General features: G+C 37.6%; 2 protein-coding genes across 2 annotated transcripts in view; both read left to right on the top strand.

The window, feature by feature from the left end:
• The window catches only part of LOC121517796 (tubulin alpha chain-like), a 1,079,624-nt gene that overhangs the window by 997,470 nt on the left and 68,151 nt on the right, over nucleotides 1–14,003 (top strand). The window lies entirely within an intron of this gene.
• Nucleotides 8,297–13,814, top strand: LOC121517804 (L-rhamnose-binding lectin SML-like). Its single transcript, XM_041799850.1, has 9 exons — nucleotides 8,297–8,347; nucleotides 9,375–9,407; nucleotides 9,504–9,554; nucleotides 11,426–11,561; nucleotides 11,925–12,034; nucleotides 12,583–12,627; nucleotides 12,726–12,858; nucleotides 12,951–13,054; nucleotides 13,641–13,814. Exons 1-9 carry the CDS (start codon nucleotides 8,317–8,319, stop codon nucleotides 13,649–13,651), a joined length of 654 nt encoding a protein of 217 aa, XP_041655784.1. The 5' UTR covers nucleotides 8,297–8,316; the 3' UTR covers nucleotides 13,652–13,814.

The following is a 14,003-nucleotide window of genomic DNA, read 5'->3' as shown; positions in this document are numbered from 1 at the left end:
ACTGCTGGGATAATGGGTTAAGTGGTTTAATTATGATGATCTTATTCTTATATTATCTCCATAAATACTGATGAGGAGTTTGTTCAGTGGAGATTATTGAGTTAAAATGGATTAATAGAATCGTCCTGGGTCAGATTATTTCACTAACAGGGTTTTATGAGGAACCTTACTTATCAATGGTCAGTAATTTTCTCATAATTATGAGGAAAAATAACATTTCACATCTTATCTTGTCAGCTCAGATTTATCAGTTCAAGGAAGTGAAGTGAAAAATTAACCCACGCAACTAAAAGTGATCAAGGAACCAATAGAAAAAGTAAAGAAGCCCCTTTTAGTTCTTGTAAGGAATCAGAAATTATTTTAAAGATAGAGCATGTGGGATTTTTCCACTGAAATATCTTTATCAGTTTAAAAAGAGACCATTCATATGTTTAATGTGCTGAGGTCTTACAGTATTTCACATTTTTGTAAAATTTTTCAAAGATGGAGAAATTCTCGATTTTCATAATTGTAATGGGATGTTTCTTTGTATGGAGGCTGCTAATGACTGTTTGCAATCGTGACCCTAATGGGGGTCAGGAAGTGGGCGACAACCAATACCAATGGTAACAAAGGAAAGTTAGTACTTTGCAGCTCTACATGAACTTCTATTTTCATCAGAAAATATCTAAATATTTGGATATGATCTCTACATTTTACGAAAAAAGAGATTTTAACACAGTTTAACTGATTTACCTGCAGTGGAAGCAATCAGTATCACAAATATTCAGTCCTTCAGACCTTTTAGCGTCATCTAGCCAGACGAGGGGAGACAAGAGTCTAGAAGAGTCTTGTACCGAGCAAAGAGGCTGAGCCTCTCCAGAAATCCTCGTGTTGTCACATACATGCTTTTTATTGAAACTGTGATGAACTATCAACTGAACAACAGAGGTGTGCAGTCAGGGGCAGCACTGCTAGCCCTGTGAGAAATAAAAAATACATATATTGTTTTTACATAATTAAAAAGTTATTCTGAAATGTGAGTGGAATCAGTTACTTGTTCAGTGTGTCACTCTATCCAGAAAATGAAAGGTTATATTTTATTGGCTTTGCTTGAATATGCTTGTAGGTGACCACTGGCCTTTCTATTTGTTGTATATTCATGTTTCGTGGTTAAGCGGTGCGCCCCAGAACAGGTATAAAGGTCGGGTGTGTCGTCACACAACAACTTTGATTGAAGCCAGGAGTTCATTGTGTGCATGTGGGAAGTTTTCAGAAGGTATGTAGCAACAACTAATCTTTTAATAGGGTTTAATTTTGTTGTTTTATGCGTGTTTTGATTGTATCGTGTATTTGATCATGAACAGTGGGTAAACAAATTTTGGCAAAATACTAAGTGTTGAGCTGCACCATTTCTCTGACGCCAGCAACACAGACTATGGTTCATGTTCTTAGCTTAGATACAAGAATGACAAAGATGAAATCCATTGCAGTCTCCTCATGGCCAAAGCAAGGGTTGCTATCGCAAAGATCACAAGCTTCCCAAGATTAGAGCTTTCAGCAGCAGTGACGTCAGCAAAGATAGGGTAATGTTAAAATCAGAGTTGAAAATGAAAATTGACAGGGAATACTTTTGGACTGACTGGCAGGTTGTGTTGGCTTACATCAACAATGAAGGGAGAAGACTTCATGTTTTTGTAGCAAATAGAGTTCAGCCAATCAGAGAGCTCACAGATCCAAAGAACTGGCATTATGTTGAGACGTCGCAAAATCCTGCTGACCATGCCTCCAGAGGTCTTAGTGCTGCAAACTCCTCCACAACCAACTGGTTTTCAGGGCCCAAACTTCGCCCTGCATGTTTCTGCAACAAAGGTTAGCCCACAAGCAGACATTCTCCGTCAGCTGGAGAGGTTTTCCTCTTGGACCACGCTGATCAAGGTGATTGGATCAGGAAGCCAGAGCAGCATAGGACTAATGTTGACACAGTGCCAAACCGTCGTATGATCCCACACCTGATCTGGCCTTGTCTTTGAGTGCCCCATCCCTGCTAAAATAAAGAATAAATAAAAGAAAAACTAACAACGGCTGTTTAAACATCTCCAATCAGCAAAACTATCAGTACAGAACAATGTGATTAAACTTTAAATAAAAAAGGATAAGCCTAAATAAACCCCAATGGTTACCTAAAGGGAGTGAATTTATGGGTGTTGATGTTGTTTGAAGACTGTTCTGATAACAAAGATGACATCTCATGATGACTGTTAGTTTTGAATAATGAGACATTATTGTTTGATCAGATACCATCTCAGACAGAGAGGGTTTATAAACCACCTTTATTATTTATCATGCTTAATTTCAACTTTGTTTTTTCACAGATGGTGCCAGCTGATCATCCGCCTCTGTTTGACCAGTGGACTGTGGATCGGAGCTGAAGCAGGTCTGCCGCTCGTACCTGTTCAAATAAAACGTGCAGAGCCTCGGTATTATCAGACATTTGAACAGTACTTGTCTTTAAAATATCTGCTGTTGTGTCCCAGGTTGTTCTGATTGGTTGATCCTGGTTGGAGAAGGTTTGGGAAAACCTGTTACATTTGCCTGTTAAGCAGAAAGACTTGGTCTGAGGCAGAGGTATGTTATGGAAAAATAAATATAACCATGGGCAGTTTGTACATCAGGGAAAGGAAAGAGCATTTAGAAAGTATCTTAGAACAGGGGCTCTCAACCTTTTCAGCCCATGACCCCCAAAATAAAGGTGCCAGAGACCGGGGACCCCACTGTACCTGAAGGTGGATGAAGACAGCCATGCACATTCAAGACTAGTCATGTGGAGACAAGGCCGTCCATAAGGGGGGATAAAGGGGCGAGCTTTCTGGAGCCCAGCCAAACTGGGGGCACATGGAGGTCAACAAAATCATGGTCTATTCTAAAGTAAAGCTGTGATATCTATACTTTATATTTAACCTGAAAAAATAGCCACTCTTATCAAAAATAAGTCTCTTTTTTAAATCAGTTGTGTAGTATATAGGCTTCTTAAAAATGTAACTCTATTTTGTAAAAAAATAAAATAAAATGGGTTAAAATTTGAAAAAAAAAATAATAATAATGGGAAAAAAATGGCGGAAAAGGTGGTGAAATTGTATCTTAAAAGTAGCAGAAATGGGTTTGAAGTGGCAAAAATTATATAAGAACAGTAAAAAATAACCAAAAAAGGGCAAAAATGGGTGGAAATCTGGTGAAATATGAGGAAAAATCAATATAAACTGGCAAAATAGTGCTAACTGAGAAAGAAAGAATAGGCAGATATTGGAAGAAATTGATCAAACTGGCAAAAATGGGCATATCATATAGTAAAATGTAGTTAAAATAGGAATATTGGGCATAGAAAGTGGTAAAATGGGGTTAATAGTGGCAATAATGGGTCAACAGGGGCAACATTAGGCTTATGTGGCAAGAATTGGTTTAGAAATTGCATAAACAGGCAGAAATTGGTGATGGAAAGGGTTTAAAACAGCAAAAATAAGGGTTAAATGGCAAAAATGTGTTAAAATTTGTGGGTAAAAAAAGATAAAAACTGGTTAAAATACTACAAAATTGGTGTAGTGGCAACAGTAGAATTTAAAAATATTCTTAGTTGGAGTGCAGGTGGCCGAGTGGTTAAGGCGCGCCCCATGTACGTGGAAGGCCTGGGTTCAGATCTGGCCTGAGGCCCTTTACTGCGTCTCTATCAAATAAAGGCACAAAAATGCCTAAAAAACTTTTTTTTTTTTTCAGGGAAACTGGAGACCCCCTTTTAGTGTCTCGTGACCCCTAAGGGGGTTCCCACCTCAAGGTTGAGAACCACTAGAAGGATGTTAGAAGAGTCCTGGTTGTCCAACTTCTTCCATTAGGGAATTCTGGAGACCACTGTGCTCTTGGGAACCTTCTTCCCTTTGACCTCATGGCTTGGTTTTTGCTCTGGTATTCATTGCCAACTGTGAGGTCTTCAGTAAGAAGATGTGTCTCAGCAAAGACCCAGAGAAAAGGGAGGATCCTGAACTGAATTTATAGTGTTTTGCAAGGGGGCTGAATACTGATGTCAATGTGATATTTTAAATTTTTTTTTTTTAGGTTTTTTTTTTTTTTTTTTTGAGTTTTTCAGGAACTTGCAAAATTCTAAAATTCAGTTTTCACTCTATTATTATGTGGTACTGAGTGTAGATTAATGAGAATAAAATGAATTTAAATGACTGTAGCATCAGGCTGCAACATAAAAAACTGAAATAAAGCAAAGGAGGTCTGATAACTGTCTGGGGCTTTGTGCTCCAACGGCCTTAAAGCAGAGGTGTGCAGAGAAAAGTAATTGCCTCCTGAACTTAATAACTGGTTGTGCCACCCTTGGCAGCAATAATTAAAATCAAGCGTTTGTGATAACTGGTGATGAGTCTTTCTCATCGCTGTGGAGGAATTTTGTCCCGCTCTTCTTCACAGAATTGGTGTAACTCAGCCATATTGGAGGGTTTTTCTTGAGCCATTCAGAGGTGGACTTGCTGGTATGTTCCGGGTCGTTGTCCTGCTGCATAACCCAAGAGCGCTTGAGTTTGAGGGCATGAACTGATGGCCGGATGTTGGCGTTCAGGATTTTCTGGTAGACAGCAGAATTCATTGTTCCATCAATCACAGCAAGTGGTCCAGGTCCTGAAGCAGCAAAGTAGCCCCAGACCATCACACTGCCACCACCATGTTTGGCTGTTGGTCTGATGTTCTTTTAATCAAGTGCTGTGTTATTTTTACTCCAGATGTAATGGGTTGCACACCTTCCACAAAGTTTTACTTCTGTCTCATAAGCCCACAGAATATTTCTCCAAAAGTCTTGGGGATCATCAAGATGTTTCTTGGAAAATGTGAGAAGAGCCATTGTTTTCTTTATTTGTCAGCAGTAGTTTTGGCCTTGGAATTCTCCCATGATGCCATTGTTGCCCAGTGTCTTTCTTATGGTTGAGTTATGAACTTTGACCTTAACTGAGGCCAGTGAGGCCTTCAGGTCTTTGGATGTGGTTCTGCGTTCTTTTGTGACTTCCTGGATGAGTTGTCGTTGCACTCTTGGAGTCATTTTGGTTGGCCGACCACTCCTGGGAAGGTTCACCGCTGTTCCCAGTTTTCTACATTTGTGGATAATGGCTCTGACTGTGGTTTGCTGGAGTCCCAAAGCCTTGGAAATGGCTTTGTAACCTTTTCCAGACTGATAGATTTCAGTCACTTTGTTTCTCATTTGTTTTGAATTTCTTTTGATAATGGCATGATGTGTTTCTTTCTGAGATCTTGTAGCCTACTTCACTTTGTCTGAAAGCTTCTATTTAAGTGATTTCTTGATTCAACAAATCTGGCAGTAATCAGGTCTGGGTGTGGCAAGTAAAACTGAACGCAGGTTTCTAAAAACAGTGGTTAATCACAGTTAACTCATGATTTAACAAAGGGGACAACTACTTTTTCACATAGGACCACATAGGTTTGGAGATTTTTTTCTCTCCCTTAAAAAAATTGAATAATCATTCAGACACTGCATTTTGTATTTACTTTGTTGTCTTTGGTTGTCTTTGTAAAATATAAAAATTGGTTTGATGATCCGAAACATTTAAGTGTGATAAATGTGCAAAAACACCAGGAATCAGAAAGGGGGCAAATACTTTTCCACGGCACTGTATACATCAAAAATGATTTCAGTTATTAGTTTGATCTTGTGTAAACAACAGGAAGTAAGCTAAGTCTGAAGGCTGCTATATAGCTGTTAAAATTTAAACACTCAGTAAAAGCCTGAATGCTGGACCTGTAGGGTGTGGTTGCTCTGATAAAAAGACCTCTGCTGAATTCAAAGAAGGAAGTGAACATGGTTGTGTTTCTTATATCATCTACATAAATACTGATGAGGAGTTTGTTCAGTGGAGATTATTGAGTTAAAATGGATTAATAGAATCGTCCTGGGTCAGATTATTTCACTAACAGGGTTTTATGAGGAACCTTACTTATCAATGGTCAGTAATTTTCCCATCATTATGAGGAAAAATAACATTTCACATCTTATCTTGTCAGCTCAGATTTATCAGTTCAAGGAAACGAAGTGAAAAATGAACCCACACAACTCAAAGTGATCAAGGAACCAGCAGAAAAATGAAAGAAGCCCCTTTTAGTTCTTGTAAGGAATCAGAAAGAAATTATTTTAAAGATAGAGCATGTGGGATTTATTCACTGAAATATCTTGGTAACAAAGGAAAGTTAGTACTTTGCAGTTGTAAATGAACCTCTATTTTCATCAGAAAATATCTAAATATTTGGATATGATCTCTACATTTTACGAAAAAAGTGTTTTTAACACAGTTTAACTGATTTACCTGCAGTGGAGGCAATCAATATCACAAATATTCAGTCCTGCAGACCTTTTAGCGTCATCTCGCCAGACGAGGGGAGACAAGAGTCTAGAAGAGTCTTGCACTGAGCAAAGAGGCTGAGCCTCTCCAGAAATCCTCGTGTTGTCACATACATGCTTTTTATTGAAACTGTGATGAACTATCAACTGAACAACAGAGGTGTGCAGTCAGGGGCAGCACTGCTAGCCATGTGAGAAATGAAAAATATATATATTGTTTTTACATGATTAAAAAGTTATCCTGAAATGTGAGTGGAATCAGTTACTTGTTCAGTGTGTCACTCTATCCAGAAAATGAAAGGTTATATTTTATGGCGCTGAACAGAAATTTCCCATGTCTTAAACGCATCACTGCTCTCTTCCTCTGCCGGGGCTTGTGGTAATCTGACACGCCAGATGGAACACATCCATCTGGAAAACCTTCGATATAAAGCATTTGGGAAAGGGCAGAGGTGTTGAAAAAAACTTGAAGTGTGATTGGATGGATGTTCTGTCTGTCACATCTTTACGGGCCAATCAGAGCAACAAAACACGTGACGCCGTCGCCACTACCGAGGTGCGCGTGCGTAGCTACCAAGGAATAAACCTTCATAAACGCTAACCATGGCGACTGTAGACATGTCAGTACACGACTTTTGTCATTTTGAAAGAGAAAACAACTCACTGCTGTTCTTTGTTCTTTTTTTGATGAAGAAATGTTGTCAAGTTCTGATAAAACTGGCGCTTTAGCAGCATCCAGGCTAATGTCGCCACCATAACAGCACTGGCCTCTTGTTGCTGCTTGCCTACGTCACGACTCTGCCGCTCCTGAAAGTACTGCCCCTCGTCGCTGATTGGTCCTGTTGCTTTCTAACTGGGCCCAAACGGTTCAGATGGGAGCTTTGCAAGATGGATTCACCAGTGAGAAACAAACAGGCGTATCCATCTGCTTTGCAAGGTTAGGCTAGTGGTAATTGCAGTGCAGACCTTTAAATGAAGCTGGGCATTACTATTTGGGTTACAACGTTGAGTGACAGTGTCATCAGCCAATCAAACTGCAGTATGGCCTGTTGCAATTTTCAAATCGCAGAAGGTGCAATATTTCTCTAACCTGAAATTTGTGTTAAAATACCAGTTTAAAACTATATGTTGCAGCAGAGATGTTATGCATGACATATGCAATCATTCAAGAGACATTTAAAAAAAAAAAGTCTGCAAGAAGTCCTTTCTTTTTCATTGTTGTACTTTTTCTTATCAAATGTAAGAATGACAAAAACCCTTCAATGCAATAATTCAAATCCAATTTGCAATACGAGTCCAAACCATCAGAGTTACATTTTTTAAAGAATTGTTCAGTCCTTTTTTATGAATAAAAGAAACCTAAGGAATAATCGCATATCAGATTTCAATGCAATATTGGGGCAAAAAAATCACAATTAGATTATTTTCTAAAATGGTTCAGCCTTAGTGTATAGAGATGTTTGTGGGCAGATATTGGACAAATACGCTCACTTGTATAGAAGGGTATGTAGGTAGACATTCAGTACATATCAGAGAGACTTTACAGATCTACAATAAGTTCTCTGCAGCCTGCAGGAAACTTACCAGAACCATGCCTCACTATCAGGCCATAATAAAAATATGTGATCAGAGGGAGAGGTCTGTATTTAAAACTGCTCTATAAATACTGAGAGCTTCCTTCTGTGAATCACACAGCAGTGAGTATTTCCTTTTGGTAACTGGTTCTCTCTGACCTCTATCAGAGTCTGCTGCACCCTTTAAGTCATAAAACCAAGCCTGAGTTTGTCTTTAGACCAGGTAAACCCCAGCCTTGTTGTGAGTCATGTTAATCCAGGATCTATCAAAACATTTTACGTAAACACTTCCTGATCCACTGATATAAATCAGCTCTGAGTTCAAGCAGCCATCAGTGAATCCTCCAGCCTTCTACCAGCACCATGTTCGTCTTCAGCCTCAGCAGCACACTCTGTAAGTACTCTCCTGACAAATCACTGCAGTAACTATTACTTGTTTTAGTCTCTGCATTTTAAATGAATCAATTTCTGCCAAAAATGTTAATACTGAATAGAAAGTATTTCATTTGTAAATGACAGAAAGCATGAACAAGAGGTTTAGGGTTTAGAAAACTGCAGAAAACTAACAAAACCGTAGTTTCTATATTACATGTACATTAATGTGGAGTTGGCTCCATTTTCAAAGCGATCACAGCCTCCTCTCTTCTTGGGAGTCTTTACACAAGATTTTGGAGTGTTTCTGTGAGAATTTAGCTCATTCATTCTGTAGAGCATTTATAAGTTCAAGCACAGAACACATTTCCACTGCTCCACAGTCCAGTATCGGTGTGCTTCACACCACTCTATCCAGTGCTTGGAACACCAGTGGAAGTTCAGAACATTTAGCTATGGTATAAGCAGAGTGTTGGTGACTGTTGAGTACCATGCACCTTCCACTCTTTTTGCATAGCCCTCTACTTCATGTCTGAGTTGCTGTTGTTCCTAAACGCTTCCACTTCAACATAAAGTTGAATGAGGAATATCCATCAAGGGTGAAATTTCATGAACTGCCTTATTACAAAGGTAGCATCCATCACTCTTCATTTGATTCACTAATCAATACAAGGGAACTATTTGTGCAACTTTGGAATATGTGCTGAAAATGTGTTTTTAAATGCAAAATTATAAACATATGATCTAAACAGATTACTCATGGAAACCTAGCTGTTAGCAAGGGTCTGTTTAGTGATTCAAAGGCTCCAGCTATATAAATTTATCAGAACTAACTGCTGTGATGTTAGATCACTGTACTGAGAGCTCTAGTTTGAGGCGGAGTGATACACACTGTGAAAAGTCTCAGTGATCTCGTGCTCTTTATCAGCACACACGTCCTGTCAGACTTCTTGATGGAAACAAACTGTATTTAGTTAATGTTGTACCGTTGAATTTTGGTGTGTAATCATTAAAAAAACACACAGTTAAACTGGAACTTTTTTTTTCAGTGCTCGCAGCGACGTGTTCGCTCATATCAGCAGGTAAATATTTTAACTCTGCATGGGTAAATATTTTTTGAACCTCTTAAACACACTTGAACTCAATCTGTAAAATATTTGTTGTGCTTGTTTCCACAGACAGTCTTACCATATGTGATGACAGCATCAGTGTTCAACGGCTGAGCTGTGGTGAGACACATTAACACAGGGGTGTCAAACTCATATTGAGTCTGGGGCCAGATTCGCTCTGATGAGAAGCCCAAAGTGCCGGACTATTTAGTCAATCCCAGATTCAGAATTTAGAAATATAAATAACACTGATAATAAACCAGTCTGAGATGAAAAATAAAAATACTAAGTTCAAAGGCTCAAAGTCTGAGATAAAGTCAAACTTATTAGTTCAAAAGGTCAAAACATGAACTTTAAAGGCAAAACTATGTTTTTAAAAAGCAAATGAAGGATATAGAAAGTCAAAATCAGAAGTTTAAAAGGTAAAAATATGGCTTACAATTTTTGAATTGTGAACCTTGAAGGTCAAGACATGAAAAAAGTCAAAATCATAAGTTTGAGTCAGAATTGTGAGATGCAAAATTGAAAATATGAAACGACAACATTAATTTCTCTTCCCACCTTCCTGACTTTTTATTTAACTTCTTTTACTCTTTACTTTTTCAGATTTTTATAATTTAACAAGGATGTTTTAAATCATCAAGGTTAAGTTTACATGTTTACTGGAGGAAATCTGCACACCTCATACTGGTGGGCCAGTTATAATAGAAAGATCGTATTATCTTGCGGGCCGGAAACAACTTTACCACGAGCCGGATTTGGCTCCCGGGCCTTGAGTTTGACACCTGTGCATTAACATTTAGACATTTACAGTGAAGATCTAACAGAGATAGAGAAACTAAAGCTTTGTTCAGATGTACTAAGAAGAAAAATCAAAGTTAAAGTTGTCAAACATAAAGATACTTTTCCTTCCCCTCAGTTTTAAATGCTATTGTATACAATATTACGCAATACCATATGATATGATAATTTCTACTCCATTCTGAGTAAGATGGCTTCCCCCCAACTCTGTAGAAAGTCATTGATCGAAGTAGCGCCCACTGCCATTTTGAATCTGGGGGTGGAGTTTTCCCATCATGCACCAGGGCAGAGTGTTTATATGTGTTGAGATGTAGTAAGATGTCACTTGTAACAGAGTGATCGCCCTTGCTATTGCTAATGCTACCAGTGATTGCCATTTAGATAGATTAATGAAGCTCAGTGTTAGTTCACACAGTGATCAGCTGACAGCTAGCTGATCCCACAGCCAATCACAGCTCTTTCTCTCAACACAGCGCTGCATTTTAAAATGATGTACTTCCCTGCTTGCATTAATGCTGATTCACCATGCTGCTGCATTACTATTGCATTACTGGCCCTCCTGAGATCTTCTGTAATTACCAATGAAAAATATGATATTAAACCTTACATATTCCCACATTACTGTAATATAAAATAATGGAACTATTTCATCATCATGCAGTAAAAGGTGTAAGGATACATGGGTGATGTCAGCACAAGAAGTGATGTTACCTGACAGGACTAAGTGTATACTGTGTGTGCCCCAGGGGAAGTTAGTCTGCAGTCAGGTACGTCTGTCATGTGTTGTGTTGATAAAGTCAACAAGAGAGTCACTGCCTCCTGATAATTCTACACTGCACTACCAGCACAAATCCCTATTCTAATAAGGAGGACTGACACAAAATCTCTTCTTTAATGTAATAACAGGTGATGGCAAAGTTTTGAAAATCAGACAGCACCTCACAGACAAATGTCAAGAACATAGCAGGGAAAAATCTAATTAAAGACTATTTAAGACCTGAACTGAGAAAATGAATACCTCATTTGCATGGTAAACTGTCAAAAATGAGACATGAGATTTTTCAGCACACCTGATCAGGACTGAATTTTCTGATTAAATGGACTGTTCATGAAATGTCAAATGATGAAGAGCAAAAAATTTTTCATCTGATAAAAAGGTTTGTGACCTTCTATTGTCCTTGTACAAACAGACAGTGGAGTGATCAGTGTCCAGGGAGCTCTGTACGGACGTGCAGACAGAGTGACCTGCAGTGAAGGACGCTCTCCTCAGCAGCTCGCCAACACACAGTGCTCTCAGCGAGGGACTGCAGACACCCTCAGGAGGAGGTACTGACCCTAAAAACTACAAAACACGCATTCTATACTACATGAACATATAAAGGATGCTTTTGTTTAAGGAAAACTAGTGATATCTAAATGCAGAAGGTGTATGTTAGAGTGTATAAATTAGCTTGGATCTTTGTCTAAAGTATTAGTAAGGAGGCTTTGGTTTGATTTCTTTCCTTTAACCAAAATACTGATGATCAAAACTGTCTTTGATAAGTGTTCATAGACCTAAAATGTTTTCATAGGGCAGGAAGGAAGTGAGCACTGATATTAAACTGTTTATGAGCTCACTTAACAATGTTACACTGAAAATGTGAGGTTTGAAAGTGAGGTCATGCTATTAACTCTTTTCTTTCCCTGTAGGTGTAACGGAAAGAAAGTGTGTGAACTAAACTCAGATGTGGTTCGAACCTCTGATCCCTGCTACGGCATCTCAAAATACCTGCAGACCAACTTTACCTGTCTGCCAGCAAGTAAGACAAACATCTTCATAAGAAAATCTAACATGAAGCAAAGCTGTAAATAAGCTTAAACTATCCCATTCATGCCTGCATTTTCCACCTGAAAACACAAATTATAGCCAGAAAATTATAATATTTTGGAACTGAAATGATTATTTCAATTTCTAATGGAATCCAAAAAAAAATCTAAATTTCCATAAAATTTAACATATATATATATCTATATATCTATAGATATAGATATATAGATATATATATATATATAAATATATATTAATCTCATTTGATACATTAGGTGTTTTTGGTAACTGATAATCCACTTGAGGGCATTTTTATAATTTATCAGATTGTATTCAGAAGTTTTGTTTAGTCATTTACGATCATTTTGATTAGATAGTGGTATCATAAAAGTGTGTATCAAATATGATACAACAAACTTTAAGGGGTTAAATATTCATCCTGTTGCCCCCGTATATTTAGGTTTACTTTTAGCTCCTGTTTTTTTGTCCTATTTTTTTGTATTTCATTGTGAATTTTATCAGTATTTGTTACATTTACAGTTCACCTGGTCGCTTGTGAGGGTTCTTATGCAACCTTACGCTGTGGTAAGATCACTTTTTTATGTTAAGTCTTTTTTTATTTGATAGCTGAATGAGAAAAAATAGTACTTTAACACTCATCATCTTCCTCCTCCTTGTGTCAGACGTCGGCCAGGTTATTGAACTGTATGGCGCCCATTATGGACGTCTCGATCGCTCCATCTGCTCTTTCCAGCGTTCCGTGAATCAGCTCCAGAACATCTACTGCTCCAGGCCTGTGAGCAGAGTGGCTGAGAGGTACAGCTGCTTACTCTTTATCATTAAAATCATTAAAGCATGCTTTAAATAAAAATTGGTTTTGTACTCACTGCTTCACTCTGCACTCATAGGTGTAATGGAAAAAACAGCTGTGCCATCAGAGCGAGCAACGCAGAGTTTGGAGACCCTTGTTATGGCACCTACAAATACCTGGAGGTGTCCTACACGTGTCTATGTGAGTAAATCTGAGGGCCTGATGGGAAAAGGAATATAATAGTATGAAAGTTATATAGTCAGTTTTCAAAAATTACAACTAAAAACCATAAGAATTTATTACAAAATATCAAATCATTTAAAATCATGATCTACACTATCATAGTATACTTAATTTCAGGTTATTATTTAAAGTTTTGTAAGTACAACCCCAAAAAAGTTGGGGCGCTGTGTAAATGAAAACAGAACTCAATGATTTTCAAATCTCATAAACTCATATTTTAGTCACAATAGCACATAAACATTAAATCAGGTTTACCTCTTATTTTAGATGTGTTGCTGCCATCAAATTCAAAATGAGCTAATATTTTTCATAAAAAGGTAAAATGGCTTATTTTTAACATCCAATATGTTTATAAATATTGTTATATTGTAATATTATATTGTTAATAAAATAATTGCATTCTGTTTTCATTTATATTTTACTCACCACTGCAACTTTTTTCTACTGTATTCTAAAAATGCAAAATTGAAAGAAAAAGTCTTCACAGTGTTATTGTGGCTTTGCCTATATAATTTACAATTTCTCTATTTCTGTCTTTTTGCAGATCCCGCATGAACACATTGACATCCTCATTTTACAATTATTGTTATTATATTTAAGAAATATCTCCAGCCTGGGTAATTTTGAGAGAGATGCTGGGAAAGATGTTGATGCAAATGATTATTAATGTGTAAAACCTTATGTCCTGTTATAAGACTTGGTTACGGTTTTTCTGCAAACTGACCTTTATTTTAAGTTTTTGATGTTTCATATTTCTTTTCTGGTGCATTTTAAATTCCTTGTGTTTTAAAATGCAAATTAAAGTATTTAAAGTTTCTTCTTGGTCTTAGTCTGTTCTCAGTCAGATTTTACTGCACAAATTTCATCCCTAGAGGCCCCAAATCTGGGTCTAGCTCTCCTCTGAGGA

This window comes from Cheilinus undulatus, linkage group 11, assembly GCF_018320785.1.
Source record: "Cheilinus undulatus linkage group 11, ASM1832078v1, whole genome shotgun sequence".
Taxonomy (NCBI): Eukaryota; Metazoa; Chordata; class Actinopteri; order Labriformes; family Labridae; genus Cheilinus; species Cheilinus undulatus.
This window is presented reverse-complemented; position numbering and strand designations above follow the sequence as displayed.